Source organism: Acomys minous, assembly GCF_964271855.1.
Source record: "Acomys minous genome assembly, chromosome: 18".
Classification (NCBI taxonomy): Eukaryota; Metazoa; Chordata; class Mammalia; order Rodentia; family Muridae; genus Acomys; species Acomys minous.
In genome coordinates this window covers 53,551,400-53,574,319 of record NC_140501.1, presented here as the reverse complement: position 1 = coordinate 53,574,319, position 22,920 = coordinate 53,551,400, and the positions used below count along the sequence as shown (strand labels likewise).

The following is a 22,920-nucleotide window of genomic DNA, read 5'->3' as shown; positions in this document are numbered from 1 at the left end:
CGGACCATGCTCTTGGTCCAGTTCTGCTTGCTCTGTGTGCGTGTGTGTGTGTGTGTGTGCATTGTGTGTGTGTGTGTGTGTGCGTGTGTGTGTGTGTGTGTGTGTGCCTTGCTCAGGAAGTCAGCCATACCAGACCATGCTCTTGGTCCAGTTCTGCTCTGCACACACACACGTGTGTGTGTGTGTGTGTGTGTGTGTGTGTGTGTGCGTGCGTGCGCATGTCTTGTTCAGGAAGTCAGTGATGCTGGACCATGCTCTTGGTCTAGTTCTGTTCTCATTGGTGCATCGTTAAAGGAGCAGGGCTGGGGGTAGTTGGAGGGAGGCATCCAAGGTCAGCCTGAGACATCAGGCTTAGGGTGGGGGCCGAAGCCTTCGGTGTGGGGTGTCCCTGGGACTGCCACCTTTTCTCTCCATGCTCCCATCTCTGTCCTACGTTCTGGACCTCAGATCACAAGCAATCATTTTAACCAGGGAAACTAAACTGAGCAGTGAGCCCAGCTTCTGTGCTTCCCAGCACCAATCTGAGGGATCTGCCGGAGAGCGCTGGTGATGCAATGACTGATGAGGCTCTCAGCTGTGCTAGTGTCACAAGTTGCGGGGGGGGGGGGTGATCCCTAGGCTCCATTTTCTGCTGCAGTGAAGCCAGAAGCTGTGGATTCCAGACTGACTCCAGGCCTGTGTCTTCATCCACCAGAAGAGGATGCAATGGGCATCTCTGAGGTCACCGCCTTACGGGTGTGGCTCTTTAAATTCAGACATAGAGAATGATGCCCAGGCCCTGATCACTTGGCCAAGGAACCAGAGCTCTCCTCTCTCGTGCTAGCACTCCCCTTCAGGATGGGGCCCCCACTGTGCTCTCAAGCCCCCACCCTGAGGAAGATGTTCTCTCCAGAGTGCACACAGATGCTGTCCTCACTGTCCTCACATCAGCCCTCCAGGACTCCGGGGTCACTCCCGTTTTGTTTCCTGTCTTGCTACCCTCCCATCTCCCACTTTCCTCTCCAAACACACGATGCAGCTTGGACATTTATTAGACTGTGTTTTTCCTCCGTTCACCATGATAAGGAGTGTATAAGCCGGAGGAGGGTTGGCAGCTCCTCTGAGGTGGGAGAGGGCTGCTTTGTTCACGCATGCTCCCAGGGCCAGTGCAGAAACAAGTGCTCTCTGAATAGCTACTGAAGAGCTGACTAAGGAGGGAGGGGATGGCCAACATCACAAGGACCTTGAAATCTAAAAGTAGCAAAGCAAACGCCTTGGCAAGCCGCTCCTTGGTCTCTGAATTCCTTTACTCTTTGTCTCAGGCTGGTAGGTTCCGGGAAGGGAGACAGAGGCTTGAGGTAGCTATCTGGATCTGTTTTGGAAAGACGCTGATTTTTTTTTTTTTTATCTTTCTCTCTGGAGAGTAAAACAGAGACATAAGCAGAGTGAATCCAAGGGAGGAAAGAAGAAACTGGAAAAAAGGTGGCAAAGAGATGGAGGCCTGGGCCAGGTCCATCCCAGAGGCCTTCTGTGGATTAGAACCGAGAAGCATTGGATGAGCTCCAGGCCCCTTTTAGAGCTGCCTCCTAAAACGCAGAGCAGGAAGGAAGCGTGAAGGGGCTGCGGCTCCCGTCATGGGAGGCTGGCCCTGGGGTCTTAACATGGAGCATGATCTTCAAAGCCCAGCCTAGCTGTTCAGGTGTGACTCAGACTTTAAAGCAAGTGGGACTTTAAGAACTATAGGTGATGGGCTGGAGAGATGGCTCAGTGGTTAAGAGCCCTGGCTGCTCTTCCAGAGGACCCAGGTTCGATTCCCAGCACCCACACTGCAGCTCACAGCTGCCTGTAACTCCAGTTGCGGGGATCTGACATTCTCACACAGATGTGCATGGAAGCAGAACACCAATGCACATAAAACAAAAATTAATTAATTAACTTTAAAAAAAAAAAGAACAGAAAAGACCTGTGGGTGTAAATGCTCATGTTGGACAGAGATCTTGCTTGGCTACATCCTTTCCAGGTTCTAACTTGGCCTCCTTGCCAAAACGTAACACCCCCAACCTGAGTCCATGGGTTCTATCTGTACCTCTTTGCTCTTCCCCATGTCCTCAGGCAGCCACGGTCTTCCCACCACATTTTCCTTATCTACCTGTGACCCTCTCATCTGTCATCTCAAGTTGAACCCCCCCCCCCCGTTCTGTGCCCCATGGGTCACTTCCCTAGGCACATCCCTGCTCTGGGTCCCAGAGCGCATGTTAGTTGGGTTCCAGCATGTTACAAAACACCTGACGAGAACATCTCACAGGAGGAAGGACTTATCTGGGCTCACGGTTTGAGGGGTTTTAGCCCAAGGCTGATTGGAACCATTGTTTTCAGCCTGAAATGAGGCAGAACACCGTGACCGTGGGAGCACAGACAGAGGAGGCTGCCTTTTGACTTCCTGGTGGCCAGGAAGCAACGAGTAGTCCAGGACACATTACAGTCCCCATGGACAAGCCTCCAATGCCCTGCTTTCCTGCAAGCAGGACCAGGTTCTAGAAGTTTCCATCACTTGCAAATGACTTCGTCAAATTACAAGCCCATCATTACGCTTATCCACCAATTAAATGAGAGCCCTCAGGAGCCTCTCCCTTCTCACCGTCTGTGGACCAAGGCTTCAACACTTGAGTCTTTTCATGGGGGAGGGGAAAAAAGCCATAATCAATCATTGCATAAAATATAGTGTATTCCAAATGGCTGGGCTCTTTGTATGTGTGTGTGTATGTGTGTGGTGTGTGTGTGTGTGTGTGTGTTTGTGTGTGTGGTGTGTGTATGGTGTGTGTGTTGTATATGTGTGTCTGTGTGATGTGTGTGTGTTGTGTGTGTGTGTTTGTATGTGTGTTATGTGTATGGTGTGTGTGTTGTATGTGTGTGTCTGTGTGTGTGTGTGTTGTTTGTTTTTTTTTTTTTTGCTTTTACTTCACTCTAAATATCTTGAAGCCAGGGTGACAGAGTCTACTTTGGCTTCTCCCGGGCACTTTGTAGGTGTCAGTTACTCAGGAAATCAGTGATAATTAGTGCAAGGACTTACCCAAGGCCACAAAAGTAGTAACAGGAGTGAAGCCAGACTCAGGCCCCGCCCCTGCCTGTAAATCAGGGTTCCTCTCTGGGCAAAGAATTGGAAAGTGTTGGGGTGATGACCCTAAGATCCCCAGCTCTGGATTCTGAGCTGGGAAAAAATTGGGTAGGTAAGAGGCGGGTGAGAATTAAAACACAGAAACTGCCCTTTGCCTGGCATGGCTACCTGCAAGGTGGTGGCCCGGGCCTGCCACTGTCTTCCCTCCAAACTAAAACTCAAAGCTGGGCCAGCTTCCTTCAACCTCCTCCCCCGTGTTCCTTCCTATCCTGTGCCTCTCACCTTCCCCTTCCCTGCCTGCTTAGCAGCCTGGGGACCTCTCCAGGCTGCCTCTCGGATGCAGAGGAGTCCTGGGAATGGAAGGTGCCTGGCAGGGACTGCCTCCTCTCAAGCTTTTTTTTTTTTTGGTGAGGCCCAGAGAGAGGTGTTAGAGTCAGAAAAACACAGTCCTGCTCTCTCCGTGGCCTCAGCCCGCCCCTCAACCACACGTCTGGCGTCGTCCATGGCTGCCCATGGGAAGCCAGGGGAAGTAATGAGTTACATGTGCTTCTGGTGGTGGCAGGATGCCGGCAGCCTCGACTCCCTGGTCTCACGTTCCTTCCCCCCATAAAATTAAATTATTCTCCCAGGCGACCTGCTACATCTATCTTCCATCCTTCAAACAGCCCTGCCTCACTTGGCACAGTTAAGAGTTGCCGGGTGGGGCACAAGGGTCTGGCTATGACCACAGTTGAGGGTCACTGCTCTTTACAGGTTAGAACAGAATAGGGGCAGTCACTTGTTCGGTACAGTAACACCAGAAGGCGTGTCCTGTTAAACAAGAGCAGAGAGCCAAGTGCTCGTAGATTAGGCTGTGAGCACTGGGGATGCTGGTGTCCCGGTGGGTTACCTCTCCAAGACAAAGAGGCAGAGAGAAGGGAGAAGAGGACAGAATTGCAACTTGTCAGATCATAGGCCACACAGGACCACTGCTGCCGTGGGCACAGGTCCTCGGGCTGGGCGCAGAAGCCCGCGTGTATCTCTCGGATACCACCTGCACTGTTCTGCACCCCTCTTCATGTCTTCTTGGGTTCAAGGCCGAAGGGGCCCTGGCAGAAGATGGGAGGAGGAAAGACATGGAGGCTTGGGTATATATATTCTGTACCCCAAGGTCTGCTCTACAGGCCCACCTCAGGCTAAGGGGTCCTCTCTAGGAGAGAGTTTCCTCTCTGAACTCTAGCTACTCTTTGTTTCATGCCTGAGGCATCCTCAAGCTCCAGGACCCTGTTCTATCCCTAGTGAGCTTCTCCGATCCTAGCCAGCCATTTGCATAGACCACGTTTTTAAAAACCTTAGACGTTTGTGCATAGGAGAGGATCATTTGATGCCTCAGGGACGGGGGTGGGGATGGGGGCTGGCTTTGCTCAGAGTCCACATTCTTAAATGAGAATAACGCTGTTGTCCTCCCAGGATCGTGTACAGCAGTAGACACCGGATCCCATATGCATCCCTCTTTAACTGTTTGAAGGACCGTGAAATTCTTGGGGAGGTGGGGGAAAAGAAAAAGAAGGTCCCGCAGAGAAAATAAAGGAACGAAGGAAAGAAGGAATGTCGGTCCCAAATAGAACACCACAGACAGACCCAGCATTAAATGTGTGTTGTTTATTCTTTGCTCAGATATGCTGAGCTTCCCTTCTCAGGCACACCCTGCTTTGTTTTGGGGGTAGAGGTGGCCCAGCTGCAGCCTTCAGGGACACACCAAGCTCAGTCTGATTCAGATGGCTCAACCTTCCTGTCTTCAAAACCAGATCCCTGCGAGCGCGTGACCCTTCCAACGCTTGCAGCTGCTTGCAGAAGTGAAGGCAAGAAGGCAGGGACATTCAACTTTAGTTTTCATCCCTGCCTAAAGGAAAAAAAAAAAAAAAACAACCCACTTCACCCAGGCACAGCAGGAAAGGAGCTGGGTGGGAGGACGCAGACCTGGCAGAGCCCCCGACTCCCACGGTACAAACATCTTCAGTTAAGGCATTTGACAGGGGGCAGGAGAGGAACTTGGAATCTTTACTGGAGTTCGGGGCTCATCTACAAGCTGATGCTCTTCTGGGATTTTTGTGTGTGTTTGCCTGCTTGTTGTGGCTGTGTATGTGCGTGCATGTGAGTGTGTGTGTGTGTCTAAGCCAGAGGTCAACCTTTGGTGGTGTTTCCTCAAACATCCTGCGCCTTGTTTTTCTCTCTGAGCTGGAGCTCATCCGGCAGGCTGGGATACCTGGTGGCTAGCCCCAGGGATTTGCTTGACCTGCTTTCTCTGGTGCTGGGATCACGAGCATGTGCCGCTATGCTCAGCTTTGTGCATGGGATGAACGGCAGGCCTTAGTGTTTGCAAGGCAAGCTCTTTACTGACTGAGCCGTCTTCCCAGCCCAAGAAGAGGATCTTCTGGCCTGAATTTAGGCAGGATGCTAGGCTTGGTGCTTTTTGAGATCCTATTCACTTAGACAGCATCCTCCTTCACTCTCTCCCTTCCAACTCCTCCCATTTGTTTAGGGCTGACCACTAGGCACTGGATAACCCAACCGGGACTTGTCCTAGCAGAAGCGCATCATTTTCTCGCAGCAGCCATTAAGTGTCTCAAGCTCTTTGTCTAGTGGTTGGGCCCTGTGAGGTTTACCCCCATCCACCTTGACACCGGGCCTGATGTTGTCATCGTGCCAGTCTTGTTTGGGTGACAAAAAGAGAGAGAGAGAGAGAGAGAGAGAGAGAGAGAGAGAGAGAGAGAGAGAGAGAGAGATTTACTTTATTATGTATAGTGTTCTGCTGCCTGCATGTGTGCCTGCCTGCCTGAAGAGGGCACCAGATCTCATCGTAGACAGTTATGAGCCACCACGTGGTTGCTGGGACTTGAACTCAAGACCTGCGGAAGAGCAGACCGTGCTCTTAACCTCTGAGCCATCTCTCCATCCCATAGGTGACCAAAATTTATAAGATTTCATGGGTGTAGCTTCCCTGTTCTGCCTCTTAAAATCTTCCTGTCCCCTCTTCTGTGATGTTCCCTGAGCTGTGTGCATGGACGTTGCATTGTAGACATAATCAACCGGGGTGTGGCGTGCCACTGTCAATCATTTCCTTCATTTTGATCAGGCGTGGCTTTCTGTAATGGTCTCCATCTGCTGCAAAAAGAAGCTTCTTTGATGAGGGATAAGAGCTATGCTTACTGTGGGCATAGGGATTAAGTATTTAGAATGCAGTTAGAAACTATGCTGGCCGAGGTAAGTGCCTGTAGTAGGTTCTCCTTTAAGATCTATGGCCTCGCCAGCACCGGTAGTTAGTAGTTGACTGTGTTTAATGAACCAGACATTAATTCTTTCCTGTTGAATGGGTCTTAAAGCTCAATTTAGACGGCTGTTGGTTGCCCTCAGGACATAGATGCCCCTGCTATATACCTTTGGGGATGTCTTGCCGTGCTGGTCATTGGTGTGGTCTGTAGACTTTATAGCTGGGTAAGACTACTGATTGGTTTTCTCTCTTGCCAGCTTGCACAGAATCTTCAGATACTAGCTGGGTGGTGGTGGTGGTGGTGGTGCACCCCATTTAATCCCAGCACCCAGAAGGCAGAAGCAGGCGAATCCCTGAGTTGGAGGCCAGCCTGGTCTACAGAGTGAGTTACAGGACAGACAGGGCTACACAGAGAAACTGAGTCTTGAAAACCCAAAAATAAAAATAAATAAATAAAAAAGTACTCCTCAGGGAGGTGACTTTCAAGACAGTTCTTCTGACTCCTGTGCCCAAATACATGGTGACATCAGCAATAAGGCCCCACGTGCAAGTCCTAGAAAACAAACAAGGGCCACGGCAAAAGCCTATATCGTTTTGGGAGTCTCTGACTCCCCTGGCCAACAATTTGAAGGGAAGCTTCCCATGCCTGGCACTGGGAATTCGGTTGATAGTCTATGGCTCTTACGAAGAGCATCATCACCTCAAGCGGTTTAATATACATACATACATGCATGGGTGTGTGCATATATATGTATACATGCATGTGTTATATACATATTTTAAAGTAACCCTTTGGGGCAGGAGTAGTGGTAGCTGCACAGGCTCCACAAGTCATTCCTTCTTTGTACACACCACGGCCCTTCCCATCCCACTTGGATCTCGGAAGCTAGCTGACGCACCTTGCCTGCCCTTCTCCAGCCTGGACTCGCTTCCCATCTTTCAGGCTTAGCTCCAAACGCAGATGCACAGCAGCCAGCAGGCTGCCCTTGCATTAATTTCCTGTGGAAAATAAGCAAAAGTTATCTACTGTTTTCAAAGACTCTTTATTCAGAGTAACCTTGGGAACAGAGTGGGCTTGGGACACAGGAACTTCATGGAGAAGTGACAGTTCTATAAGACAGTCTGTCCTAGAGCCCCACAAAGGGCCAGTGGAGTTAGCCCAGGCTACCCTATTTTACCATCTTCTCTCCTTTTCTTAGAAATGGGCGTGAAAGGCTCAGACTGGTTTGATAATAGAGGCGATCACCTGCACCTCTACCCCTCCCTCTGCACCTCCTCTGCTTTGGCCTCTGCTCCCCAAGGACTAAGGCGCGGGGTCAAGGAGAATCACTGTGTTTGGTGTTCACTATAGCCCAGTTGGCTGTGCTGAGCTAAGGACAAAACTGAAGCAAGTAGTGGTGTTGGGTTTTCTTTTCCCTCTCTCCCACTCGACAGCCAACGTAATACTTCAGCGTAGCTATTCAAATACGGGAAGGGATTTCCTTCCATCAACACCGAGCTCTGTAGTAACTGGGCACAAGCTTAGCTGTCTGCCAATTCGCTTCATTTCTGGCAGCATCATTCTGCCCAGAGCATCAGATCCCACAGATAGAGGTCTCACCACAGCGCTGCCCCCATGAGAGAGCCCATCCACGCACCCTACGTTGTGGCATATGCTTCTAACCCTGCCTGTAAGTCAGAGTTCCCAGAAGCCCCTCCTCTGCTCTAATTGGTTGCAGTAGCTCAGAGCTCAGGAAAACACTTTAACTACATGTCCCCGATTATTACAATGAGCGTTACCGAGGACACTGCTCAACAGCCCTGTGGAAGCATTGCATAGGATGAAGTATGGGAGAGGGGCACAGATCCCCCATAACCTCCTGGGACACATCGCTTCCAGGACCATCCACAAATTCGGCTATCTGGAAGCTCTCAGGACCCAACATTCTGGGGGTTAATTATCTAATTATCTGGCACGACTGAGTAACTCGCTGGCTACTTGTGATCAACCTGCACATACACCCCTCTCTGTGTACCTTGGGTGTGTGTGTGTGTGTGTGTGTGTGTGTGTGTGTGTGTGTGTGTGTGACACCAGGCTTATTTTAAAAGTACATAGGTGTCCTCACTGGTCTTATTGATGTACAGAAGACATTCTGTTCACTTTTGAGGTTTCAAGGGTCTAGGGAGACTTCTCCAGAATAAACAATGAAGGCTGCTGTATGCATCACCCGCTGACACTCCAGGCCAGAGGCTTGCCCCTGCCACACATGTGTCTTCTTCCCTTTTATGAGCAAAGCTTAACGGAGATCCCCACCAAAGGGCACAAAGTTAGAGCAGCATCAGAGACAGAGGTCACTTGGGGCCGCCTCTCGTCATGCATATAGTACAATGAAAACAACGTGAGCGATGAGTAACCAGTGCGAGGATGAAGCTTATCCTAATGAAATCAGACTTGGGCAGGTTTAATGGGGATCCTTGGATGAGCTAAGCACCGAGGTTCCTCCCAGCAATAAAACGCTAGCCCCACCTGCTGTTTATGGGCCTGAGACCAATGAGAACCAAAGAAAACGATGTTGTGATTGTTGGTGGATTCAGAATCATCCCATCCCCTGTTGGCTGCTGTTTCCACCCAGTTATTTTAGAGTTAACGACCTCACTTATCAAACCCAAGTTGTGAGTGTGCTTGCAGGTTGAAAGACTGTAAAATTATAACTAAAAAGGAACCCTGAAATGTTATTTTTTAGTGAAATAGAAAGCTGTGATTTCAGGGGAGGTGCATATCAATGAGGGACTGTTCGGGATGCTTTCACGTGGTCTCGCTGTCCTTGTGTGACAGACAGTCTTTAAATCTCCTTCTAGAGCTCCACACCCAAGCCTGCCCTCGTGGCAGAGCTGAGAGTGGGGCTGGGCTGCCTGCTCCTCTTTGGGCACACTCTTGCTCCCATTTTTAAGAGCACTCTACACTTCTAACCTCTGGGAATAATAAAACACTTTAAGACAGCCTCATTTTGGATATGGCCTGTCAAAAAAAAAAAGAAATCAAATGTTTTTCCCCTAATAAATTGCATTCTTATAATAGACATTTCATTCCCTGTCCAGGAATGTGTCTTCACATTCTCTCTCGACATGACAAGTGTCTTATCCTAGAACCATGGATTTCTCTGCCCCAGATCCATGATTTCATCCCTGGATCAGAATGAGAACGTCCAGGGTGGGGTTCAGTGCACACAATGTTGAAGAAAGTTAATCCAGTTCCCAGGAATTGATTGTGTGGCTCACCTACGTGGGCGCTAAGTGGTACTCAGAAGCCCTGGGTATGTGAGGAGAGTCACGCCTTCGTTTGCCTTTTCAGTACAAAGTTCTGCTCTAAGTTGCATTTCGTAGCCCAGTAGAAGTTTGCCAATTATTTATTTGTATGGGGCAAATGCAAGAGATGACCTTCCCAGAGAAAGTAAATGTGCTCACGTGTGTTGTTCCTGCAGAGAACCCCGAAACAAGAAGGTGGCCCTATTCTTGAAGCTCTGCTGCTGTATGTGGGAGTGGACAGCAGTGCACACCAACAGTGACACATGGTGAGGGCGGTGCTAGAGGCACAAGGCCCTAGCATAGCTCTCTTGAGGATACTTGGTAGTCTTCAGTGTATTACCTTCCAGAGTATGCGTGTGTGTGTGTGTGTGTGTGTGTGTGTGTGTGTGTGTGTTTGCAAAAGGTAACCAGAGGTCAACCTTGCACATTCTTTCTCAACTGCTGCCCACCTCTCTTTTTTTCCTTTTAAGAAAGGGTCTCTCAGTAGTTCAGAACTCACTGACTAAGCTAGACTGGCTGTCCAATGAACCTCAAGGAGCCTCCTGTCTTCATTTCCCAGTTGTAGGATTATAAACCTGTACCATCATGGTGTGTGTGTGTGTGTGTGTGTGTGTGTGTGTGTGTGTGTGTATGTGTGTTCTGGGAATCAAACTCAATCCTCATGCTTGACAGACAAGTACTTTACTGACAGACATTGCCCCTGGTTTCTTCCAGAACATTCTTAATCTTGAACACCTAAAGAATGTTGTGATTTTCTTACAGTCACCAAAGTCAGTCAGTGTTCCCCAGAATGTGACTATGTCCAACACAGCAGGCACCCTCAGCAGCAACTGAGTCACACACGAGTGCATATTTGTCATTTTAATAGTGAGGTGTTTATCTAGCTGGCTACTAGGAAGATATTAATTCTTTATGTGTGATGATGGTGATACAATTTTCTCCCTAAATAAATTTAACTTCAACAGAGGGATGGTGTGAAGAATGTAAGATACCCAGCCAAGGGGAAATGTACAGGCAGCATGCAGGTGCAGGTGTTTAAAGATGGGGAAGCTCCAGAAGTCAGCAGCAGCTCCTCACCTAGATCACTGTTTCCTGTGCTGAAACACTGAGCCTAGATCAGCGTCTCCTAGCCTGGCACACTGATCCTAAATCACTGTCTCCTAGGCTGGCACACTAAGCCTACATCACCATCTCCTAGGCTGGCACACTAGGCCTAGATCACCATCCCCTATGCTGGCACACAGCCTACATCACCATCTCCTATGCTGGCACACTGAGCCTAGATCACCATCTCCTATGCTGGCACACTAGGCCTAGATCACCATCCCCTATGCTGGCACACAGCCTACATCACCATCTCCTATGCTGGCACACTGAGCCTAGATCACCATCTCCTGTACTGCCACACTAAGCCTAGATCACCATCTCCTATGCTGGCACACTGAGCCTAGATCACCATCTCCTATGCTGGCACACTGAGCCTAGATCACCATCTCCTATGCTGGCACACTGAGCCTAGATCACCATCTCCTGTGCTGCCAGACTAAGCCTAGATCACCATCCCCTATGCTGGCACACAGCCTACATCACCATCTCCTATGCTGGCACACTAGGCCTAGATCACTATCCCCTATGCTGGCACACAGCCTACATCACCATCTCCTATGCTGGCACACTGAGCCTAGATCACCATCTCCCATGCTGGCACACTGAGCTCTTTCTTTAAGTCACTTTATGTGGATTTAGTTTTGAACTTCCTCAGAGCTGTTGGCCTTAACCTCTGCTGGCCTCTTGGGCCCCTTCTCATCACTTCCTGGTCTCTGGCTGTTTCTTTCAGAGGCTCTAGCCGGAGAAAAAAACCTTTTCCAGTGATCCTCATAGAGCTTGGATTCCAAGTGGTCCTCAACCTTCCTAGCTGCAGTCTTGCTGCTGCGACCCTGTAGTACAGTTCCTCCCGCTGTGGTGATTCCCCAACCATAGCTTTTCTACGGTTATGAATCATAATGTAAATGTCTGTGTTTTGTGATGGTCTTAGGCGACCCCTGTGAAAGGGTCACTCGACACCCACCCCCACCTGGGGTTGCAACCCATAGGGGTTGAGAACCACTGACCACTAGCTTAAAAGGTTCTGCGGTGTTCACCACTTTCTCCATCAGTCTGGTCACCTGTGTCCCTTCAGCTGAAAACAACGACAAAACCTAATAACTAGCAGCTTCGTCAGGACTCTCATCTGAACTGTTCTCACTTTAGGGAGAACATTTTCTTCTCAGTCTTGGCTTTTGAATCTACAACAGCTGCTCCCTGAACCATGAGGCTGGAGGGAAAAGGGTGGGGGTGGGGGTGGGGAACACCAGCCCCTAAGTCAAGCCTGCCTTTCATGCTCACCTAGGTGGGAGTTCTCTATTTACCTCTCCCTCAGGCACAGACCCACCACCTCTGCCAGAACACTTACTTACCGTACTACGCCACTTTTCCCTGTTCACATGCCTCCTTCCTGCCCTCTGAGGCTACCGGAGGGTTGCACTTGTTGACTGACATGTGCCAAGCCCTGGTCTAGGATCCCTGGAAGGAGGCAGGGAAGGGCCAGGACATGTCTCTTCCTCGTGTATGCCTTTGCACTGCTCATAAACCTATTAGTTACATACTACTATATGACAATTTACCCCTAACACTTAACAGGATAAAACAAACAGATGAGTACCACATTCATTTTCTGAGGAAGCCATGGTATGCAAAGAAAGTCCCAAAATGGATCATTGAGGCATTCAAAGTTGCCTCATAGGCGAGTACACACACACACACACACACACACACACACACACCAACAATAACAAAAGCCCCTCCATATGTTAGTCTGTCTTAATTTCTCTGTCCTTCCCTCGAAGTCATAACCTCTAAGCATCTTGCCGTGGTATTCTTGTTTTGACTGTCCAAACATTTGTGGAAATATATGTGTGAAGCCCCTGTCCTGCTGTGTTTTAAATGGCCTTCTTTAGTATAGGAAGGGATTAAGGCTTCTAAGGTAAAAGGAAGGGGGCTTCTCTCTTTCCATGCAAAAATAAATAAGTAAATAAATAAACAAATAAACAAACAAATAAATAAGAGCTCTACTCTACAATGTGCAACACCACATTCTCCTGTGGCAAGCTAGCAATATGTGTGCAAATGGCAGAGGTTAGACCTGACTTAGCTATGTATATGGCTGTGCGTTCCCTCCTCCTGTCTGTTCTGAGACTTGGGGAAGGGAAGCCAGAGCAGGACAGATGGAATTCCCACTGTGACAGTGAGAACTAACTAACATGTGTGTAGTATTGTGCAGTGCTGTTGCTACTGCCCCAGCTCTGTCGGGAGGCAGGCTTTTCTCAGTTACGTGGCAGGAAGACAGCTGGTGGCTCTCACCAGAAGAGGTAGATGAAGTGTTTCTACAGCCTATACGTGCATGGGTGAGACCATCTGGATCCTAGTATACAACGAGATGGAAAATTCTAGAAAGATAATCTCAGGTACGTTAGAAAGAGTTGCTTTCTTCAAATGCAAGTTGAAGCCCAGCTTTGTTCTCAAGATTGGCTAATGTTTAATGACCGAGGAGAATGATCATTGACTTTTATTTCTTTGGCAGTTAGCTTTGAGTTCTTCCTGATGTTTTATGTTTTAGATTGTCATAACTACCCTGCTGAGTGTTTTAAAGGCAGGATTTACAATAAAGTGGAGTGTATGAATGGGAAAATGTTGTTCAAGCCAAAATACCTCCTAGGATCCAAACTGTTTGGATCCAAAGGCATGAACTGTCACCCACCATTTCCCCATAGTAACAAAACCTCCAGAGGCCAAACATTAGTGAGGTCCCTCAAGGGACGAAAACAGCCTTTGACTCTCCTCAAAGCCAATGAAACGTACCGAGGAATGCAAACGCCTCACTATCTTTTAAAGGTTTGGTATCTCTTGCCCACCCTTTTCTTCTCAGTAACTACTCCAGCCAGTGACACTGGACTGTAAAAGGACGGTCCCTCTGGGCGGGCCTGTCACTTCCAGGGAGTGGAGAATGAAACAGAGCCATTGTGCTTTGCAAAGAATGTCACACATTGGTTCTTATAAGCTGTCAGGGACAGGGTGGAGATGGGTCCCTTACCTTCTTCCCTCTTTTGACTGGCATAGCAGCAGATGGAGGTTTGTAAGTTTCCTGGCCTCTGGATGAGTTCTGAAGGAATGCCTTGAAGGACAAACTGAGCTGACCGCTCACCTTGCTGAGCGACAGCAAGCAGCTGCTATTTGCAGTACGGAGGACAGAGCCTAGGGCCCGATACCAACCACCCTTTTACCAGGCGTGGTGGCGCACGCCTTTAATCCCAGCCCTCAGGAGGCAGAGGCGGGTGGATAGCTGTGAGTTCGAGGCCAGCCTGGTCTACAAAGCGAGTCCAGGACAGCCAAGGCTAACACAGAGAGACTTTGTCTTGAAAAACAAAAAAACGAACAAATAACCACCCTTTTATCTTTATTTGGAGGCCAGGACTTCCTAGGTGCCCAGGCTGACTTCAAACTCATGATGTAGCCCAGATGATCCTAAATTTGCCATCCTCCTTCTCCAGTCTCCTGAGTAACTGTATTGACAGGTACAATGGTGACTCTTCGTTACCAAGGTCATCAGGCTTTAGCGGGTCATTCCAGGAAAGTTAACCCAAAGAGGGAAGAGCTACCCTGAAAATCGGCTGCAGCATCCTATGGGCTAGAATTTCAGTAATGAATACAAAGGGGACAGTGGGCTGAGCATCGCCCACCCGTCTTTCTCTGCTTCCCAACTGTGGCTGCAGTGTGACGTCACACTTCTGCTACCACGAAATATGGACGACACACTTGAACCAAACAATGCCTTCCTTCCTTGTTGCTTTTGTCAGGAACTTTATTACAACAACAACAACAACAACAACAAAACCCAACTAACACAGCAGGCATTCGGTTAGCTAACTTTGGATATGAGCCCAAAGAAGCCGGACACAGAGTCTGTAAGGCCCTTGACAACAATCACTGTTTTATTCTCACCAGATGCTGGTGGTCTAATTGCACAGGATGAGGTTACTATGAACTTGAACCCAAGTTTGCAAGCTGGTGATCAGATTTGGCTTCTAAATGTGTTTTATTTATGTCTTCCACTGCTTTTCGTTTTTAATTAGTTGCCAACATTAAAATTACAGTCTCATGCAGAGCCTTTTAACACAGTGGTTCTCAACATGTGGGTTTTGACCCCTCACAGAGGGTGCATATCAGATATTTACATTATTATTCATAACAGTAGCAAAGTTACAGTTAAAAAATAATTTTGTGGCTGGAGGTCACCACAATGTGAGGAACTGTATTAAAGGGTCACAGCGTTAGGAAGGTTGAGAACCGCTGCTGCAGTGTGTCTCAAAATTTCTAGGCCTTACATAGCCCTCACTACTCTTTTTGTGTTTGGTTTGGCTTGGTATTTTGGTTTTTCTAGATAGGATTTCTCTGTGTAACAGCCCTGGCTATCCTGGACTTGCTTTGCAGACCAGGCTGGCCTCGAACTCATAGAAATCCAACTGCCTCTGTCTCCCGAGTGCTGAGAATAAAGGCGTGCACCACCATGTTTGCCTTGCAAGGCTTACTCTTTTGAAATCATTATCACATGTGTGTGCACGCATGCACACTATGTATGTGTGGCGACACCTGACACAGCGCACTGTGGACGCCAGAGGAAAACTCTGTGGAGTCAGTTCTCTCTTTCCACTTTTCTATGGGCTGTGGGGATCGAAGCTAGACAGTAGCTCCACCCATTGAGCCATCTTGTAAGGCCAGTAACTCTTATTTTAACTTTTCCCCATAGTCCCTAGGTCACATGAGATAATGACACTGGTTAAGGAAAGCCTATCAAATCCTATTTTAGTGTGTTTCTGTCACTTCAAGATAGGCTTATGGTGACCGACACAAGCCTGTTTGGGTTATTCATAGAGGGTGCGTGGAGGACAAAAGGCTGAACATCCTAGAAAGCTCCTAGTTCAGGTGGCTGCGTTACAGATGTGCAGAAGGGCCTGAACATCTGTGGGCAAGGCAGAGAGGTGAGACCTCAAGAGAAAGACAGCCCACGAGGCTGTTTTCACTTCTGTTCCATTTCTCCTCTTTCAGGTCCATGTCACAAACGGCGAGCAGGTGGCTGCTGCACACAGCTGGGCTCCCTGTCAGCACTGAAGTATGCGGTCCTGGGGCTCTATCTTCTGGTCTTCCTGATTCTTGTGGGCATCTTCATCTTAGCAGGTAAGAGGAGCCTTTCTCCGCCCAGACCTCTGAGGATGAGAGAGGAAGACTTGGAGCCCCTGCTTCCCACTCCTACTGCTGTAAGCCCAAGTGCTGCCCTTGTTGCCATGGAAACCAGAGAGGAAGATGCCTGGCTGGTCTTTCTGGCTGGGGATGGCTCTTCAGTAGCATTGCCTGTTTTCATGTGGAAAGGACTTTCAGGGAAGGCGATATGAGGATGGGAACCTCTGAAGCCAGTAGGACAGATCCAGTTTCCCAGGGTGGCTTCTGATTGGTCCCTGCCTCATCATTGGGGCACATGCCTTACTCCAGGCCTCCCCAACCTCTGGGCTATAGTGTGCACTGAGCAGGCTGGGCTTTATCATAGCACTTGCTGCTGAGGTTAGTCAGGGTTGGGGGAGCCTGCTTCCCTTTGCAGTTCAGAGGAGCTAGGATAGATTCCGTCTCAACTAAACCAGGCTCTTCCTCGTGTTTTTTTCTGAGATAGGCCTTAGATGCCTGGGATAGGAGGAGGGGAGGAGCCCATCCTGAAGCCAGGGTGAGGCAGAGCTGGAAGATTTAGGAAAGGTTCTGGACGTGGTAACACACATCTTTATTTTTTTAAATATATTTTATTAATTTATTCATATTACATCTCAATTGTTATCCCATTCCTTGTATCCTCCCATTCTTCCCTCCCTCTCGCTTTCCCCTTACTCCCCTCTCCTATGACTGTGACTGAGGAGGACTTCCTCCCCCTATACATGCTCATAGGGTATCAAGTCTCTTCTTGGTAGCCTGTTATCCTTCCTCTGAGTGCCACCAGGTCTTCCCATCCAGGGGACGTGGTCAAATATGGGTACCAGAGTTCGTGTGAAAGTCAGACCCCACTCTCCACTCAACTGTGGAGAATGTCCTGTCCATTGGCTAGATCTGGGTAGGGGTTCAGAGTTTACTGTACTTATTGTCCTTGGCTGGTGCCATAGTTTGAGCAGGACCCCTGGGTCCAGATCTGCCCGTCATAATGTTCTTGTAGGTTTCTAGGATCCTCTGGATCCTTCTATTTCCCCATTCATCCATGCTTCTCTCATCTAGAGTGCCAATAGAATGTCCTCCCCTCTGTCCCACTTTCCTGGTGAATGAAGACTTTCATGGGACATGGCCCTTGGGCTAGTGTCCATAGCACACACCTTTAATCCCAGCAGTTGGGAGGCAGAGCCAGGTGGATCTCTGTGAGTTCAAAGCCAGCGTAGTCTACAGAAAGAGTTCCAGGACAGCCGAGGTTACATAAAAAGATGCTGTCTCAAAAGGAAAGAAAGAAAGAGAAGGAGGGAAGGAAGGAAGGAAAAGGAAAGAAAAAGAAAGGGATTCAATGGGAGCCTGTTGTTCTTGTGCACCCTGTAGCCCAGTTTCCCACTTGCAGGTATCCCCCATGATGGAGACGGTAAAGCCAGGCTCTGGTGATCCCTTCCTGCCTCTCTCCACAGGCAGGCCTGCTCGTTTACCACCTCCTCAGTGGAGACATAGACAGTTTGACAAAGTAAGCCAAGGGAGTTCTCTGTCACATGGGACCCTGCCTTGTGCCCAGCTCTGTGCTAGGATCAAGACACAGCTAAATAAGAGCCAGGGGATTCTCTCAAGGAGTCTCTACTCTAGAGGCTGATCCAGAGTCAGGTGACTAAAGCCCAGTCAAGGAGAAATGCAGTGCGCAGGCAATGTGCTAGGGTGTAGATGGCGCTGGGGTGGTGCACTCTGGGAAAATGGCTGCAGCATGGAAGAGGGTGGGGTTGTTTGGCGTGAGACTGCTGTCCAGGCAGAGCTGACTTGAAGTGTTCAGGGTGGGGTCCCCGAGTTAACTAGAGGGCAAGACTGTAGAGGGTTCAGCCCTTACAGATGACCTTTTGCTGGGAACCCTGAGACAGATGCCCAGGACCTCCCTGATCTTGACTCACTCCCCATCAAGTGGGACAAGCCACTTGGGTATTGTAATAGGATAGTTGGTGTTGCCTGTGCCTTCAGGTTTCCATATACAGGGTATCAGGGGTGGTTCCTGTCTCACTAAGCACTGCACTGAGGAGTGGCCAACAGCAACACTGAAAGAAACTCATGATTCATCCCAGCAACCAAAGGATGGTGTCCAGCAAGGTCTACCATGGGCCAAGCCAGCCAGGGGGTGATTTGAACATGTTCTTGTCCTGCTTGGTGAGAGCTTGAGATGGGGGTTTTGCGGTTTTGGCTGCCAGGGCCATAACAAATTTCTGGAATGTTTGGAAAGTCTCTTAGCCCAGCAGGAAAGCCATGGTGTTACGACTGCTCTGAACGGGAACTTCAAGTGACCAAAGTGGGTTTCCAGGAGAGGGACATGGAGGATGGGACCTAGAATAGGAGTCTGGAGGTTGAGGGTGGGAATAGAAGGGTCCCCAACTCTTCTCAAGAGTAACATGCGGGGCCCTGCCACGTGGGAAAGGGTAGACACCTTCTGCTTGACTCAAGGGTGGAACTGAGACCCAACGGTGGATTCTGTGAAGATGGGTGCCCATTCAGGACAGAGATACGCTCTCTGAGCAGCACTGCTGTGCAGCTTAATAGAAAGGCTCTCTCTCTCTCTCTCTCTTGGCTTAGTGGTCAGACAGGATTTATGATGACATCCTGGAAACCTTCAGAAAAGAGGGTGGAACATGGTTTCCCAATCCCGCGAAATTGCTGCCAGGCTTCCTTGGCTGGTCAAGTCGTTCAAACCTGAGCAGGATTTCTTGGGTTATTCTTGTCACCTTTGAACCTGTACGTTTCGGAATAATGTATTACTGCGTGCGTGTGATGAGAAGTGAGTGGATTGGAACTAATCTCTTGGCTTCCGGGGATGTAGCCACTGTCGCATCCCCAGGTTCTTGTCTGGACTGAGGGAATCCCGAGGAAGTACAGGCAGCACTGGTCTCTCCTGTCGTCGCAAGAGAATGTGGTGCTAAGCAGACTTCCTGGAAGAGGCCTTTTCTGCTCTTAGGGAAGAGGGCTCTTAGATACCTCCAAGGATGCTTCTTCCTAGCAAATACCAAGATGGTGGGGCACGGAGGATGTGGTTCAGGGGGACCCAGAGCTTGCCTGACTAGCTGCCTCTGGGGCTCTCGGGCAGAACTTGTAGAACTCATTGTCCACAGGCAACGTGTTCTCCTGTATTGTATGTAACCCAGGCTGTACTGGAATTTACTATACAAGCCAAGTTGGCCTCAAATTCTTGGCAGTCCTCTGTCTCAGCCTCCTGAGGACTGGGGTTATAGGCACATGCTCCGCGCTCGGCTTTAACTCTTTCTTAGTAGCAGTAGTTGACTGTTGCCATCATTATCTTCAATCATGGGAATAAAATGGCAGGGAGGCGTGTTTGCTACTCAGGGTGAGTTTAAAGCTACACACACACACACACACACACATACACACACACACACACACACACACACTGTAGCTTATGTTACATAGCAAATTATACATAAAGAATGTCCCATTCCCAAACATGGGCTTTTGGCGTCCTCAGCCCAGCGGGCCATCTGGGCAAGTGTCCTTTGAACAGAGAGTTCACTTTCCAATCACTTTGTTGAAACAAAGCAAGTTGGTCCTGAAACCTGCCGTCAAGGAAGTGCGCTCAGAACAGCCAGCCATCTGCGCCCCATCATGCATCTTGGCGGTCAGCGTGCGTGCGATGCCGTCAGTCTTTATTCAGATAGTCCTGTGACATTCCATCCTGTGTCTGTGGCTGCTGCCAAGGGCGTCGTCGCTCATTGCGTTACAGAATCCTGACTCTTGAGGCTAGCAGAGAGAGTTTCCCTGCCTGGGTTGCAGGAGGCGGTGCACATGCGTGAGGAGTTAGTTTGCTTTCTCCCTGAAGGGGCTATGAATCTTAAAGTCATTGGATTCACTTTTGAGGAAGCAATTAACATGGGTGGAGTGAGCTGTCACCCCGTTGTACCTTGTGGGAATTTGAAGGTAATTAAAATGAGAGCAGGGAGCCAGACTGCAGCCTACCTGCAGCAAGGGCATAGACCACAGGGAAAGGTTCGTGGGGTACCTCACTTGAGCCTCATTTGGAGCCTCCACATTCACCCTTCCTAGGCCTGTTCTCACCTACTTCCATTACCCCGCATTTCAGTCTCCCCATCAACGGCCTTAATCCCTTTTAGACGGGTGTTTTACTTAGTTTTTGCCTTGCAAGTTTTTCATCCATTGGTTTGATTCTTCAAGTGCGTCTTTCCATTGTGTGGATGGCTGAGTGAGTGAGTGAACGAATGAATGAGACATCCTTGGAAAAACAATTACGTGAGGAAAAAAAAAAAAAGACTGCTCTCTTTATTTTAATCAAGTATCTAAAAGGTATCATGGGGAATTTCCCTTCGAGAGCATTTGGCTAGGAGACCGAGGGTTGAACACATATTCATCTTAGTACATGCGGACCCCATAGTTTTCAGAGAGAGAGAGAGAGAGAGAGAGAGAGAGAGAGAGAGAGAGAGAGGGAGTATTAAGGCAGAGAGGGCTGTGTAGGAGCTCATACCGGCCGGCATGCGTCTGGACCTTGGAGCCAGCCCATCTGGGCTTGAACTCTGGCTTCTCCACTGCTGTGTGATGCTGGCCACACCACCAGGCCTTTCTGTGCTAGGGTCTTTATATCGAAAACGGAGGATGCTGGCACCTCTACGTGACAAACTGGGCTACAGTGAGGGTTAAATGGGTCAGAATATCTAAAGTATGTAGAAGAGCAGCTGGCACTTAGCACACAGAGTCTGGAAAGGAGCTGGCACCGTCACTCTTTCTTTTCCTTGGTTTCCTTTGCTGTCAACTGAGCTGACTCCTGGAGACTGACAGTTGGTTTTGGCTTGTCTGTCAGTATCCCAGGCTCTCAGAGCATCTCTGATATATGGATATTAGACTATTCATTTGTAGTATCAGCAGGACAGACATGACCAGAGTGTCTTGTTTCTATTTCTTTTTCTTTCTTCCTTCCTTCCTTCCTTTCTTTCTCTCTTTCTTTCTTTCTTTCTTTCTTTCTTTCTTTCTTTCTTTCTTTCTTTCTTTCTTTCTTTCTGTTTTTTTGTTTTTACCATGACCTAGGTACATTTTTATAACACAGCCAGCACTCACATGCAAACCTGACACTGAAATGTCTGATTCCTCTGATGGCTTTCTGTCATATTCTACTCAATTCTTTTTCGTTTTTAAAATAGTCCCAACCCAGCCATTTGTTTCATAATCTCTGAGTGGAACATAGCCATAGACTAAAAAATTATGGGGCAAATGACAGCTTTATTTTTCTCTGTGTCTTTCACATATTGTAAAGAGTGCCGTTCTCACTAGGCTCTGGGCTCTGAGGCCAAACTTGTGGCTTAACTCAGACTCCAGCGTTGAATGGCTGTGTCATCTCGGGGGTAAAAAGGGTAACCTTTAATATTTCTTATTTTCCCATTTATAAAACAGTACACACCCCTGTAGGATCGTTGGGAAGATTAAACAAATTAATACATGAAAACTCCTAGTTCTTGGTACAGGAAAGGAATTCAAATGACCTTTAGATGATGATGCTGATGATGCTGATGCTGATTATTATTATTATTATTATTAACACTTGAAGGGATGCCCCACCTCATCCTAATGGGCACAGAGAGGTACCTAGTGATGCTCCTGAGGGCTCCTGGGACAGACCCTAGACAGCATTTCCAACCTGTGGGTCTTGAGCAGGGGGGGGGGGTGCTCATGTCAGATCCACAGTGCCAGCCCTACCCATGCCATTGAGGCTCAGCCTTGTGAGGAGCCTTCAGGGACATCTTGTACAGCCTCCTTCCCTTCCGACTCCCCAGGCAGATGAAGTATTTGGCTTTGCTTGCAGATCAGCCACAGATGAGAGAGACATCTTTATCTCTCTTGCTGTCCCCCCATGTTGTTTGTAATGTTGACTAATGTGCGGCCCCTAAAGAGAGCAAGCCCATCCCCTCCAACAGCAGTAGCTCAGGAGACCTGCTTTGGAGACTCCTGTGTATTGAGAGCTCACCCTTTACATGTGCAAATTGAAGTTATTGGTTTGGGTTCCCATGCCCTTCCACTCTAAAAGAATGCTTTCACAATAAGGTACCACGTCTTTTATTACTGGTTTGTTTTTCGAGACAGGGTTTCTTTGTGTGGCCTTGGCAGCCCTGAAACTTCCTCTGTAGACCAGGCTGGCCATGAGTTCGCAGAGATCCACCTGCCTCTGCCTCCCAAATGCTGGGATTAAAGGCGTACACCACCACTGCCTGGCTACTTCTTGTGTTATTCGGTTCCTGTATATAACCAACACTAAATTAATGCCTGGAATAAACACAATGCCATTCTCCCTCAACACTCATCCTCCCAAGAAGCCCCAGGCTTGAGAGATAAATGTAAATGAACACTACTCATGGTGTGGTGTGGCCAAGGCAGCATATACTAGGCTGGGGCCTGTGTAGCCCCAATTATGGAATACTATGCAGCCCCCGACACTAATGGCCATTTCCCACCCCCGCCCTAGATATCCTTTAAAGGATACACTTCCTGGTAAGAGCTCTCAATTCTACGCTAGGAAAACAAGATGTATTGGTTTTGTTGCTGTTTCAGCTTAAATGCAGATGTTGTCAAGGATCCCAGTGAGATGTCATCACGCTGGATTCTGCCAAACATTGCAGCCTGTTGCGTCAACCTGACAGCAAGTGCAGGCATGTGTCACTCAGCTTTCCCTTTCAGCCTTGTGCCAGTGTCCCAACCCAGTCCCCGCTCCATAGCCTGCTGCCACGTGCACAGCTCCCTGGAGAACAGCACCAGGGATCCACCAGCCCACACTTTGGCTTTCACCCTTGTGCCCTGCAAGGGGAGATGGGTCACCTCTAGGGTCCTTGGGTTTGACCAACACTCACCCAAGAGACATCTGCATTCCCCGCCCCCCCCCCCCCCCCGTGAATCCCATCTTACTCTGCTGGGCTTCCCACCTGTCAGACCACCTCCCATCGCCTCCTAGGTCTAAATGGTAGGAAAAGAGAGGACCAGAATAACT

At 48.9% G+C, this 22,920-nt stretch overlaps 1 protein-coding gene across 1 annotated transcript in view; it reads left to right on the top strand.

The window, feature by feature from the left end:
- The window catches only part of SCARA5 (scavenger receptor class A member 5), a 93,277-nt gene that overhangs the window by 6,000 nt on the left and 64,357 nt on the right, over positions 1 to 22,920 (top strand). The window contains exon 3 of the mRNA XM_084767010.1: positions 15,771 to 15,899. Coding sequence (XP_084623136.1) covers positions 15,771 to 15,899 — 129 coding nt within the window. The remainder of the gene's footprint in view (positions 1 to 15,770; positions 15,900 to 22,920) is intronic.